The sequence below is a fragment of the Puntigrus tetrazona genome, chromosome 5 (genome assembly GCF_018831695.1).
Source record: "Puntigrus tetrazona isolate hp1 chromosome 5, ASM1883169v1, whole genome shotgun sequence".
Taxonomy (NCBI): domain Eukaryota; kingdom Metazoa; phylum Chordata; class Actinopteri; order Cypriniformes; family Cyprinidae; genus Puntigrus; species Puntigrus tetrazona.
Window position 1 is genome coordinate 1144879 of NC_056703.1, and position 14203 is coordinate 1159081.

Genomic DNA, 14203 nt, shown 5'->3' on the forward strand with positions numbered 1-14203 from the left:
ATGATTCCAAGTAGACATGAAATACTTATATATAATATATGCTTTAATATTTAGCGTACATTACAATTAAACTTTTTTATTTTAGTTCCAGTTAAAAATGGAACATGAGATTCATATACAGGTGTCCCCCAGTAATAAGCGGTGTGTCTTTTATTATAGAGAAGCGTTTAGTCAAAATATATGTCCTGCTGGGAACATAAATAAGGCATTGGTCTACATTTCATGTCTTGGGTCATTTGCCATATTCAACAGATATGTCAGGAAACCTGGAAATTTGCTTAATGTGTGAACACCACCGATTAACTGCTTTTCTCCATCACGAAATATAGATTAAAAAATAATTAAAAGCTTGAATTGATTTGTTTTATTAATGTCCAAGCTATAATTTGATTTAATAATAAATAGAATAATTTGAAATGTTAACTGTTTTTATTTAGGGTTAAAAAATTAAACCTTAATGCAATTGTTCTTTACATCAAAAAAACATTATTTAATTTAATTATAAATGTAATTATTTTTAACTTTAAATTATGGTTTTATTAAGGGTAAAGAAAATGCAATTTTAACTTAAATTTACTGTTTTTAATAAAGGTCAAATTTTAATAAAACTTTAATAAACTTTAATAAAAATATAATATTAAATGTAATTATGTTAAACCTTAAATTATCAGGTTTTATTCTGGGTGAAAAATAATAATAATAATAAACCTTGTTAAACTGGGCATTTTTTAAGCTAAAAATGTATTCATGGTTAAAAAAATTTATTTATCAATTAAATTAAAATGAAAGTTAAAATTAAGGTAACTGGTAACATGCATGAAGTAACTTAACTCATGGTGAAAATTTACTTTAATTTAATAATATATTAAACCTCCAACCTTACATTATTAACTTGCATTTTGCATTAAATTCATTACTAAAGATCTATTAAATCTCATTATAACTGGTTATACCAGCAAAAGCATTTTCAAGGGTTAGAGCAAGTAAAAATAGATCTTTAGCCTTCAACACGGCTTTGCTTTTCTTGATTTTTTTTTTTTTTTTTTTTAATAAGCAGCTATTGTGAATAATTAATTCAGCTGGATCTGATTTACCGAGCACAAATAAAACTCTGGGGCAGACGGGGTTACCAGCCAATCCGGTAATGATATAATGAGAATTTCCTTATCAGGTATTCCTATTCTGGATGGGTTTTGAATAACAGCCATTCTCTGGTCAAAGATAATATGCTATTTCAAGCGATAATATTTCGCTCGCGGCTCAGGAACGTTATTAGCTTTCCGCGTTTCTATTAATGAACGAGTTATCGTGCCTGTGTAATGGGGGAAACCTGTACATTGTTGTCCTGTGACTCCTCTTTGAGCGTCACTCGATCGTAGTACTCGTGTGTGTGCGCGCTGAGACAGGTGTTTCCATCCATTGCATATTTCATTTATACCTGGACATCCAAATATAAGAGTTTCATGGTGCTGTAACTAACGGCTAAATCAATTCAGGCCCTGGGCAGAGTTGAAAACTAATGTTATACCCTGGAAAATGCCCTTCAACAGAATGACACACTTACAGCTGATACATATTCAAACCCTGACATTCATTTTTGAAACATTATTCGCACCTAAGATACTCTTTTCGCTATCATCATGTCGACCTGCACACAACTACTATATTTCCCAGGAAAACACTGAAGGATGTCACAAATGGCACATTCATGTGGACATGTGAACAATATATTTCGAAAACAGCAGTGAAACACTGATATGCCACAGTGTTTGCTCTCAGGTTATATTAATACACATATTCCTTACTACGAAGAAAAACATCATGATCATCCATTTAGGTTTGGCGATAAGCTTAAATGGACATCGATTTGGTTCAAAAACAACCACTGAATCGTTTCCTGATGCGTTCAGAAAACAAATGCTCCTTTTAGAATGCGTCGTCAGCGTAATCATTTGGTATCATTTCATGCCGGTCGCGTCGTTTCGATTCAAAAGCTCCTAATTATCAACTCCGCGTGATAACTACAGTGCAAATGTTCGCAAAATGTAACAGTTGCATTTGCACCGTCGAGCGCTGTTGATCGTTCAAACGGTTAGCCTGAAAATGCATAGAGTATTTCAGGTGAAAAGAAAATCGCTTTAATCCGTGTACTGTAAAACGCTTAAAGAAATAGCGCACCCAAAAACTAAATTCGCTTGTTTCTTCTTCGGAGAAATGTAGTGTTATATCACTTGCTCGTCAATGAATGGGTGCCATCAGAAAAAGAGTCCAAATAACTGATAAAGGATCACAATATCCACCAAAAAAACCCCTGAATGACTCCGATCCATCCATTCATGTTTCGTGAAGTGAAATGCTGCATGTTTGTAAGAAACAAACCCATAATTAAGACCTTTTAACTTGAAAACTGTAATTTCAGGCCAAAATATGAGTTCAAAGGTGCTTTATACGGGGAAAAATCCATGCCTGGTTTTCCTCTCACTACAAAATCAAATTTGTTTATAAGTTTTGGACTTCACTTATACACTGTGCTCGATCCGTGCATGCTGCTCTCCTGATTTAGACAAGACAACTTGAGAGAAAATAATATTACGGATTGTGAAGCAGGTTTTTGCTTTACAAGATGTTAATAGATGGACTGGACGTGAGTGGTGTGGATTACTTGTGGATCACTGTGACGTTTTAATCAGCTTCTTGGAGTTTCATTCCGACGGCACCCATTCACTGCAGTAGATCTTTTGGTGAGCAAGTGTTGCAATCAACCTGAAGTTGATCAGATTTCAATCTTGGGTGATCTATTCCTTTAATACTTTACAGGTATGTCACTAGTGGTATAGTATCGCTTTTGGGTTGTTTCATGCCCCCTTTGGCCATATGGAGAACTACTACAATCATCTCAGGCATGTGCAACAAGGTAAAAACCAACAATAGTTACTCGACAAACACAAGACTAACGTTGCATGACATGAGCATGCCCTAAACAGCCCTTATTATCATGCAAAGGGATCAGTATATTGGATGTAAAAGACGTCAGAAACGGCCTCCGCTGCATATCCAACTCTTCGTACGTGTAAGATGGGTCTTTCTTCGGAAAATTTGTTTTGGGGTCTAATATATAGGTGAATGGATGCACAGCTGAGCTCTACTGGTACATCCAGGCTATTGTAAATCCATGCATCGTCATGCATTGAAGAGTAGGATCCTCGGTTGGAGATGTCCATGCGGCTAAACTCACCCAAAACATACCGAAGAGGGAGAGAGAGCGGTTGAAGGGGACATTTTAAAAGTCCTTTACAGCATAAACGTCTTCTTTCTCTCTTTTCGTGTACTTTTATCAGACCTTTTCTGGGTAAGACACAGTATGTGTGCGTTTATATATCTGAGTGCATTACATTTGCTGTCAAATATGAATAATTATCTCCAGTGGAAGCTATAGCTCGTCTCAAAAATATTTCAGTCATAACATTTGGATTTCAGGTTAATAAAACGAACTCAGCTGCTCCAGTTTGTGTGTGCATGTTTTTTTTTTTTTGTTTTGTTAGTTTTTTTTTTTTTTTTTGCAATTTTTGTCACTGTTATGTGTTGAACTGAATCTGAGCTGAGGATGGTCCATTCGGTTACTTCATGCCACTGCGGAGCACCTGATTGGCTGCGATAAGCATGACGCTGATGATGAAAGCGATCGCGAAGGCGCAGATCAGACTCTTCCGTACGCATGTTTGCTTCACCTGCTGGGTCGGACTTTCCGCTGAAGAAACAGAGAGAAATATATGAGATTGGGAGAAATAAGGTCCTGTTCGCAGCAAGAACGATAACTATAAAGATAATGATATTAGCGTCTGATATCGTCGGTTTATTCTAAGCACATCTGTGTCTGCTGCTTTAAATTCTTAAGCTCGTTACAGCAGAATGGATTATGATTGGCTATCGATGTTTGTGATGATTTCAATGATATTGTTTCTCTGCACCTTTATTGTTATAGTCGTGATGTGAACTCTGCTATTCATTAATATCGAGAAAGATTTATAAAAACGACATCTTTATCGTTATTTTTATAGTTATCGTCCTTGGTGTTTCAGTTTTGGAGGTGACTCATTGAAATCAAATGAAAAATGCGGGACATTGTGACCTAAAAGTGTTTGAAAGATAGTCTGGATGATCGCTGGATGATTTGTGGAAAAGGTTTATGAATATGTAGGGCTGCAAGAAACCACATCTCCTTGTCAAAACCTAGTGAGATGCATGCTTTGGAGAGCTTTTTGGGTATATTTCAAATGCCGTCTTCTAATATATCTTATTTTGGGCTAAATTAAAGGAGGCATCACAAATGTCCTTCATAGATAAGACCATTTCATAATGTATTGCAACTAACTAGCCCGTGATGAATTGAGGGGAACGAACGTGAAATGAAATGATTTGCTATTTGTACGATGTCACAAACTATCGTTCAAAAGTTTGGGTTTGTACAATTTTTTAAAAGGTTTTTGAGAGTTTTCTTATGCTCACTAAAGCTACAATTATTTGATCAAAACAGATAAAATCACATGTACGTAAATATATGCATATATATATAAAGCATTATAATTGTTTTTAGGATTATTCATGAGATGTCATAACACATTATACTTTTTTTATAATGCATTATCCATTCATTATAATACATTATAAAACTACTTTTTAATGATACAGAGTAAAAAAGATTTTTAAACAGAAATCTTTATTTTTACCGTCAATTTTAGTTCAAACTTGCTAAATAAAAAAACATGAATTAATTTAAGGAAAAGTCATACTAACTCCAAGCATTTGAACTTATGTAGATTAACATATTAAGATTTTGGAGGATCTTCATCCAACAAAATCCTATTTTAGCCCCTCTGCACGCCTCACGCAATTTAATCAAATGAAATGCTTATTTTTTAAAGCTATTATATTTCATCTAGAGTTGTGCACTGAGAAAAAAAAAAGGAAGCCTTCTTACTGTCAATGTCAACCTGGCAGTCCTCCGGATTTTCGATGTGATTCTCCTCTGTCATGATGATATTCTCGATGTCCTTCATAGTCAGGTGGTCACAGAAGGTGTCATACAAGAGTCTCTTCAGCTCTTCCACAGTCAGCTTCTGCATATCACACTAAAAACAGACACCTGACTGTTATTTCATTCTGAAATTCTCTGTGCGTTTCTTCAATTAGTCGAAATGCATGCTTTTAGATGTTTTATGCAAAGCATTAAAGGTATGCATTTTTATCAGTTCGCGCATTCTAGCTATTTGATCAAACATTAAGTCAAAATGAAACACACGCGTCCCATTTCATTTCTATAATATGCCATATTTCATACACCATGGTGTTTGTCGTTAAGGACGAATTCACTTAATCATTAAAAAGTGGACTGAAGTGCAGGTGTTTGTCATCTTTTCAGAAATTCATTTTGAATGCACTGATGAATTTCTGACCAGGACTGTTTTGTAAAAAAGTGGAAGGGGTTGATTTCGGTTTCAGTGCACATTTATTCATAGCTCTGAACCCGTAATTACACAGAGAGACGTTTAAAGAGGGAGAACCCCGTAGCTATTTGGGGTCAAACGCGCTGCTAAAAAATACACCAGCAGTGAGCTGCGATTAGAGAAGCAAACCCTTTGGGGGAATCACCATATGGCCCGTACAAATGATATTCTTCTCGTCTCACTCGGAGACAAACGAAATTTATGAATAATTCTCTCTTAAAGGCATCATGTAACTGCATTCAAATTTATTCAGATAAGTAAAATCGGCTCATGTTTAAAGGATAGGAGGGCCTATACGTGAAGCAATTCCCGTAAGGTGATTCATGTCTGTTTTGTTGGATTTCACAGAGAGCATTGAAGGCGTATCTAATCTGGTTTCTGTGTGTGACAGGGACCGACAGAAGCAGCAGACTTTGTGCCTGTTGTCACTTGGAATAAGAGAGAAGTGGCTAATAATCACCTTCCAGAACACAGAATCAAAATTGGTTCCGTTGAACTTGTCAGGCATCCCAGCAGCTGAGAGTTTGGGCCCCAGGAGGGTAACGAATTCCTCAAAATCCACCTGGCCGTCACCTAAAAAACAGACCGTGAAGTATTAGATGCATTCTAGCACCACATCAAGTTCCAGCGTGCTGGCTCTGGGATATGAAACGGACAGAAATGTGTTTTCTGTCAGGGCTGTGCGCTATTAACAACTGAATAGAGAACAGCTACATCTGAATTGAATTTGCAGTGAAGTGTCAAGGCGATGTAGAACTGTAATTTAAATGTAATAAAGAATCAAAATGGGATGGGAAAAAAAACATATTGCTGTAAAGTATGTGAATAAAATACATACAAATATTATTACAAATTTAATATAAGTAGATGTTTTATTTATATGTTTTATTTGGTTATGACATAACCAACATTATAGAATATTGCTGAAATACTAACTCTTAAAAATTTCTGGGTGTAAAAAATAAGTACTTTTTTGGGTAACAATGATTTGACTGAGAAAAAAAGTTTGGGAATCCTTGAAATAAGAGTATTTCTATATTAGATAACACATATAGATTTGATTTATTAATCATATTTCATTTATTTTGAACAAAATGGCTTTTATTTTGTGATTCTGTCAATATTACGATATTACTGATGTTGATAGCAATGACTTTACAGATAAATATCAAATCATTACAAAAAAAAGAATTTCACATATCTGGGAGTAAATTGTAATGAAGTCAAATAAATGCTTAATAACATTTTAATAACAGTAATGTCATTGATAGCTAATAATTATAATATTAATTGAAGACAGTGACTATTATTATTAGACTAATAATGCTGTTCTATTTTATGCAGATTTTCTGAATTGCAGTTCACAAATATTTAGCAGTCACCGCTTAATTCTTAAATTTAGCTAAACTCCTAAACTTTGCCTGAGTTTGCTGGTCATGAAATGGTTTGCTAATTAGTCCATTCTTGGTTTGATTAATTTCTCTCTGTTTTTGCTAGCTTCAATATTTTTAGCGTTAGATTAGTGTAACCTCATGGAGTGGGTTTTGTCGAGCTGAAAGACCCTCTCCGAGACGTTCTTTAAAGCACCGCTGCTACAGCCATCAAAGGACCGCTTTCACCTTCAATTAATTTCAAGACAATTACTGTCAAACTTCAAAACGCCTACTGTGAACAGTGTTCTCATTATTAGCCCATGCATAATCCTTACGTCTCCGTGCATTGTGAGGAATACGATAGTTTGGAGCAATAAAAGGTTACGGTTATTTAGCTTTTTTTTAATCTGTTGAATATCTGTCAATTGTGCTTGTGATCCATCAGAGCTGAGAAATGCATCCGATGGGTGTCTGGCGGGCTTCCTTAAAGGGATACTACATCCTAAATCTGAACACTGAAAATATTTGCTCACCCTTATGTGTTTCTTGGAGTGCCTGTAACCCCTTCAGCCCTGATTTATTCACGATACAGCACTGCCTTGAGTACCTTATTGCTTTTCTAAAACGTTACCAGACAATAAAAAATATTCAAACTAATAATATATGTATTTTTGAAGCAAGTATGTTAAATGCAGTTCTTACGATAGAAATAGTTCCTGACAAAACAGCAAAAGAACGTGCATCTTATCGAATGGAGCTCAAACAAAAATACCAAAGAACAGTTTATCATCCGCTGTAGAATTTTTTAACATCACCATATATTTTTTCTCTCGCACATGCATCTGCTTATCTCTTAGCATGAGAAAATGCCTGTTATCCATCTTTCTTTTACTTTTAAAACAGACTGACTCGCAGCGGAGCGCCTCATCACATTGGGACATATGGACATATATAATCATACCTGAAACAGAAAACTAATAGATACCCTAATATTAACTTCTCGCATAGGAAACACAGCTCACACATATCTCCAAGCATTTATTAGACGGTGAAGAGCATGGTCTCAAAAATGAAAGATGCATGGTCTTTAAAGATGCAAGATGCAACATAATGCCATTAAATAGACAACAGACATTTAATTTTGTCAAAATACATAATTCAGAACCGTTTTGATTGTTTATGTAGCTAGTATATTATAATTATATTAGTTAATGTAATATATATTTACGTTTAACCACAGCTGCTGCGAGGGCTTTTTTTTTTACATTGTTTTCAGCACATCGGCTGAAATCGCAGCTATCTATTTTTCGTTTTTCAGCATGGCACTCCATTCACAGTCTCGTCGTGTATGCGTCTCCTCACCATCCATGTCGAGTCTCTGAATGATGACCTCCAGCTCGACCTCATTGGGCATGTACCCTAGAGAGCGCATGGCCATGCCAAGCTCCTGCTTTGAGATGAAGCCGTTCCCATCTCGATCAAACACCTTAAACGCCTCCCGGATTTCTGAGGAAGAGAGGAGCACACCGATACATCCAATAATAAAACTATTACTCTGCGGCATTGTTGTAAGAGATAGATATTCAAATCATCACACCTAAGTGACTCAAAGAAAAGGGATGACTGCAGTATGTTGGTTTTTCGCACAACAATTCACTTTCAACTTTCAGTCGCTCTTGAATCGATTGCTTTAAAACAAAGCAACAGGATGATTTCCGTCGCACCCTTGTCAAAAGACGTCAAAATGCAGAAATGCATACGGTCGGTTGCGCCTACTTGTTTCACCGCATATGCATTATACATCATCATTAAGTCATTTGCAATTTTCCACTTGTCACGCCATGCTGCCATATTCATAATTATAAAATATGAGCCACACCGGCTGCGAGATATTACTATAAATCCAGATAATATATTCAATACGGAGTGTGAACGGGAGTTTTCGCTACTGTGCTTTGCTCACTGTGCTGTAGGTTTGATAAATGGCTATTTGGACATGGGGTCCAAACAAAAACAGCACATTAAATCTATCTCTCCCCTGAGTGAAGGAAATTAGAGAGGAAATGTGAGAAAAAATACAAGAAATGACGCCACTGCGGTCCAAATAAGCCAACAGCAACAGATGGTGAAAGCAACTTTACTCTGCATTACGGTGGAAGTAAGCAGATTTCAAACGGAAGTGAAGTGTGGGCTCTAATTTGCTCATTTCAAAGCAAAACAATTTAGCTGCAAGCAACACATTTGGAGGCCGGAAAAAAGAAACTGTTTAAAGAAAAATAAGATGGTTCTAGGATGCCCTATCAACCAGATGAGGGAAAGCTCAAACAGAATATTCAGAGACATTAGCATTTGATTTTAATGATTATTAACAAAATCGTTATTCAAGAAGCTCAACAAGTAGATCAGAAAACACATTAGAGACAGGAATTAAGCATTTAACCATTCTGGTTCCAATAATGGTTATTTCAGTATTTAAATGATGGAATGATACCACCGACAAAACAATCCACTAAAGTGTCATTTAGTGTAATAATAGTTCATAGACTAAAAAATCGTGTCAACCAAAAAATTTCAATCTGAACAGAAAGCATGTATGCTTAGTGGTAAATTTGAGAAATTTTATAATAAATTTGATTGTTTTAATAGAGCCATAAAAGAGAATAACTGCACTATGAGAAAAAAATACAATAATAATAATAATTATTATTATTATTATTATTATTATAATATGCTAAATAATTCATTTCATATAGTATAGTAAAACATTAATAAATATTGTGCATTAAGTTTATTTAAAGCTGTTCAATACAATTAATAGAAATGACAAGCTGAACTGAGCTCAACTGAGCATAGCATAAAAAATTATAATTAAGAAAAAAAAGTAAAGCTTGAACTGTTCAGTCTGATAAATAATCATGTTTCGGGGTACAGAAATAGACAATAGGCCTCTTGTCTCAATATATTCTGATTGACAGGCATGTAATTACCGCTATGCAAAGGTGATCATTTAAGACTTTTTAAGGGACTCAACCCACATCTGATTGCAAATATACATGACAAACAGAAAAGTGACATTCACCCAGCCTTTTTAGAAAAGTGTATCAGCGTTTATTTTTGTCTGACTGATTTGCTTTAACCTTTAGCCTTCAGTTTAATTTAAGAAATGAGATGAGTATCCTTGGAATGTCACTGAGTAAAGAATACATGACGCTGTGTAGGAGTTGTTCTCTGTCGCAAACTCGGTTTATAAAAACACCATAATGATGTGTGAAATGTGGGGAAATTTGGGAAACTACCGAGGCTCTATAGTGGACTCAACCATGTTCATTGTGCAACAAAGCTTTTGGGAAACCCACCTCTGCCTGTTGCTAGGCAACTGCACAACTGTTCCAACCCACTATTGTACGGGTTGTGATTAGACCACAGCCATTCCAGCATGATAGCGCACGCTTGTCACAGTATATCAAAAAAGTTGTACCCACTCATAAAAATAGCACTTTCTATAAAAATAATAATCATATCTATGAAAGTCAAGCATGCACCTAAAAATGATCCAGTGTGGCATGTGTTTTTAACAATGCAATTTTTGCTTTTCAGAATATTTAAAGGAATAGTTCACCCAAAAATGTTAAACTGCTGAAAATGTTTTCACCCTCAGGCCATGCAGTATGGAGATGAGTTCGTTTTTTTTGTTTCATTTTAAAAGATTTGAAGAAATTTAGCGTTACATCATTTGCTCACCTATAGATCCTCTGCAGTGAATGGGTGCCGTCAGAATGAGAATCCAAACAGCTGATAAAAAACACCACAATAATAAAAAAAAACACTCTGGTCCATCAATTAACTTCTGGTGAAGCAAGTGTTCAAAATACAAGTATCTAATCTACAATTATCTATAATTATGCTTCCTCCGGTGAAAAATTAAATTCTGAGTTGCCCTCACACATATTTTTTTTTAAATGTTTGAAACAGTGCTTGATTTGTGCGTAGTTCTCTTCATACAACTTGGTCACTGAAGAAAGCAATAATGAATTATGTCATTCGTATTATGAAGGAACAGTTGTTTGAAGTTAAATATGTCACTTTTTTTTTTTTCACTTTTTTTTTGTTAATTTAAAGGACTAGTTCATATTTTACTGAAACCGAAGACAAGAAGTGTATATGTCTTCTTTCAGACGAACACAGTCGGAGTATTTAAAAAAAAATCCTAGCCCTTTCGAGCTTGGTAATGCTGATGGATAGCGACCATTATTTTGAAGCTCTGTAAATCGGATATATTTGCAAGTAAAACTAAACTATATGTCTTTGGATCGCAACTTAAAGAAGCCGGAACTCAGAGCTCATTCAGTCAGTCATTTATGTTATCATTTTAAAACTAAAAATATTACAAAAACCCATCGACATGCTTCAGAGGACAAGTGATAACCCCCTGAAGGCGTATAGGTTCGTTTTGCATTGCAGCACTTGCAGATATATCCGATTTAAACAGCTTCAAAATAACAGCCAATATCCACCAGCATTACAAAGCTTGGAAGAAGAAAGTCATATACACCTAGGATGGCTTCGGGGTGAGTAAAATATGGGCTAATTTTCATTCTTGGGTGAACTAATCATTTAAGGCATGTGGTATTTACGGTTTTATTGTGATGTTTGGATTCCGACGGCACCCATTCACTGCTGAGGATTCATTGGTGATTAAGTGATTTAATGCTACATTTCTCCAAAATCCTTTCTGATGACGAAACAAACGTATCTACAAGTTCGTTAGCCTGATGGTGAGTATATTTTCAGCTAATTTTGTATTTTTTTGGGACGCGGAAATGTCTTTTATCATTTACTCACCCTCATGTTGTTCCAAAAATCTTTTGACTTCCTTTTTTAACTGGAAACAAGAGAGTTTTTTTTTTATAATTAAGCTTTATTAAGAAAGATTGCCAGCCAAAAATTACTTTAGGCTATTATTTTTCTTCAAAAGACTTATATTGGGCCCTACTTTTATGTTTTAATGTTGCTTTGTAACCTTTCTGGAAAAGGAAAAAGAGGGATTATGAAGAAAAAAAGATTGAAATTTGGTAAATAAATGGATCAAAATTTTATAATTTCTGTGCACGTTGCAAAGATGCCTCAATGACTTTGTTTTCAAATGACTAGGTTTCACAATATTCATCATTCAACTCCATCAACCAAGTAGATTTAAACAGCTAATGTTTTATTTACCGTTTTGCTCAAAATCAACCGCGAACCACCGTGCCTTGACCCACACCTGCGGTATAATTTACATAATTACAACTTTCAGCCCACCGCACATGCAATGTTCATAAATAGAATTACACTTTTTTGTCTTTGAAATAACACAGAAGATGTTTTTCTGCAAATTGAGTGGCATGAGGCAACAACAACAATACAAGAACTCAAATCTCTTGCGAGGAACAGATAGCAATCCGATTAAAGGATTGCCACAGGTTTCCTTGGAGTGAAAAACACTTCGATTGGGGAAGTCCATGCCAGATCACAACGCCTTGCCAGATGCTGTGCTGCTGGCAATGATTAGATATGTTACGAAACCCCAGTTCTTTGCCAATTAAATTCTGACCTACCATATGTATTTGTTTGTAAATGTTCTGGGATTTTTAAGTTTGGTTCCTGGAGAAGACTCTGCGTTTCCCGGAGGTTCTACTGACAATACTGTGGCACAAACCTAATAAAAAAAAAAAAATTATATAAAGAGCTGCTTTACTTAAAGTACCAGTACTTTGCAGACTAATTTTAGTTTAATTTCATGTGCTTTTATAATTTTTTTAATCACATATATATATATATATATATATACACACACACACACATATATATATATATACACATATATATATATATATATATATATATATATATATATATATATGATACAACACCAACACCAACACCACCGCCACTTAACAATAACATAATTTATATTTCGCTATGATCACTTTCTTCTCGTCTTAAACCACAGACATCCTAAGGGCTAGTTCTACTCTATATGTGTCATTTTCTGATGTTGTTTACTTCTGAATATGTCTACTGACTTCATTACAAAATATTAAAGAAACAAAACAGTCAACGTTTGCCTGATATTGTATAACTGTCGTCCAATTCCTACACAGAACTAGCCAAAACGCTATAAATGGATATATATAGTCCTGGACAAAGTGTAACTATAGAACAGAGATGAATGAAGTTTTCTTCAAAGAGAGTTAATTAATCACTTTCCAGTGTTAACTTTCTCTTTGTGAGCCTCTTATAGAGGGATTAAACTAACATAGTCATGACAGCCCGTCCAAATCGCTGCTCCGAAAGAGAGAGATAACATATCCATACTTCTCTTTTTGTCCTGCAGTGAGATAACGGATGTAGAGAGAAGAGCTGAACTCCCTCTCACGTGGCAATCGTATCTGATGACCATACGCTCAGGGGTCTGCCAATGCATTATAAAGGCCAGAAACTAAACTGCGGGGTTTCATTTTATCGATTTCTTTTCGGTTTTCCATAAAAAGCTTAAATATCTGTTCATTAATATTCTGCCTGCCATTTTGTTTCAAAATGATTTACAGAAATAGTGAACATATGTCATTCCAATCGGTAAAATTTACGAAGATAAGCAGATGTTGACTCTTCCCGTTCCCGTATATTTTTAGTAAACGTGGACATGGACCAAATGTGTATACCTTCATCATCTTCTGTATCTCTGCAGCATGAATATTCTGCATAAAACGTCATGTTTAAATATGACATGTTTAAATATGACATGTGCATGATGTTCTGAGTCAATGCGCGTGTAATGAAATCGTGACATCACGCTACCAATAAACCATAAAGTGTTTGAATGACATTCCGCCATCGTCTTTAAACAGCCTTTGCTGCCCCTTTGTTGTCCTGGGATTTTCACTGATATTGAACCTCTGCTTAATCCCTGTGCACCTTCCCTTTAAAAGTCCTGGGAGCTTGAAAGGGCTCGCAGGATCTCTATCATCTGAAGGCAGGGTGCTTCTAATACACGCTGAAGCCCTGTTTGATGTATGAAGGTGCAGTTGCACTTCAAAGCTGTAATGTGTTCTCACAGTTCTCATATAGAGATGCTATTGAAATAGAAAGACATGAAAGTGCATGTGTGGGGTTAAAGAACTGTCAAGCCTTCAACACAAACCGCTCTCTTTCTCTCAAACACACTTGCAAACAAATTATGCAAGGAAGACTTGAATATAATCCATTATGTATGCAACGGCTCACTCATTAGTTTTTCATTTAAAGTTACTCATCTATTATGAATAGACAGACGGAGGGATAGAC

The 14203-nt window shown here is 35.4% G+C and overlaps 1 protein-coding gene across 1 annotated transcript in view; it reads right to left on the minus strand.

The window, feature by feature from the left end:
• Window positions 1-650: 650 nt before the first annotated feature.
• Window positions 651-14203, minus strand: part of LOC122344672 (calcium-binding protein 7) — a 29746-nt gene continuing 16193 nt past the window's right edge. The window contains exons 2-5 of the mRNA XM_043238201.1: window positions 8240-8383; window positions 5965-6077; window positions 4979-5129; window positions 651-3748 (exon numbers count right to left, since the gene is read on the minus strand). Coding sequence (XP_043094136.1) covers window positions 3618-3748; window positions 4979-5129; window positions 5965-6077; window positions 8240-8383 — 539 coding nt within the window. The 3' untranslated portion in view covers window positions 651-3617. The remainder of the gene's footprint in view (window positions 3749-4978; window positions 5130-5964; window positions 6078-8239; window positions 8384-14203) is intronic.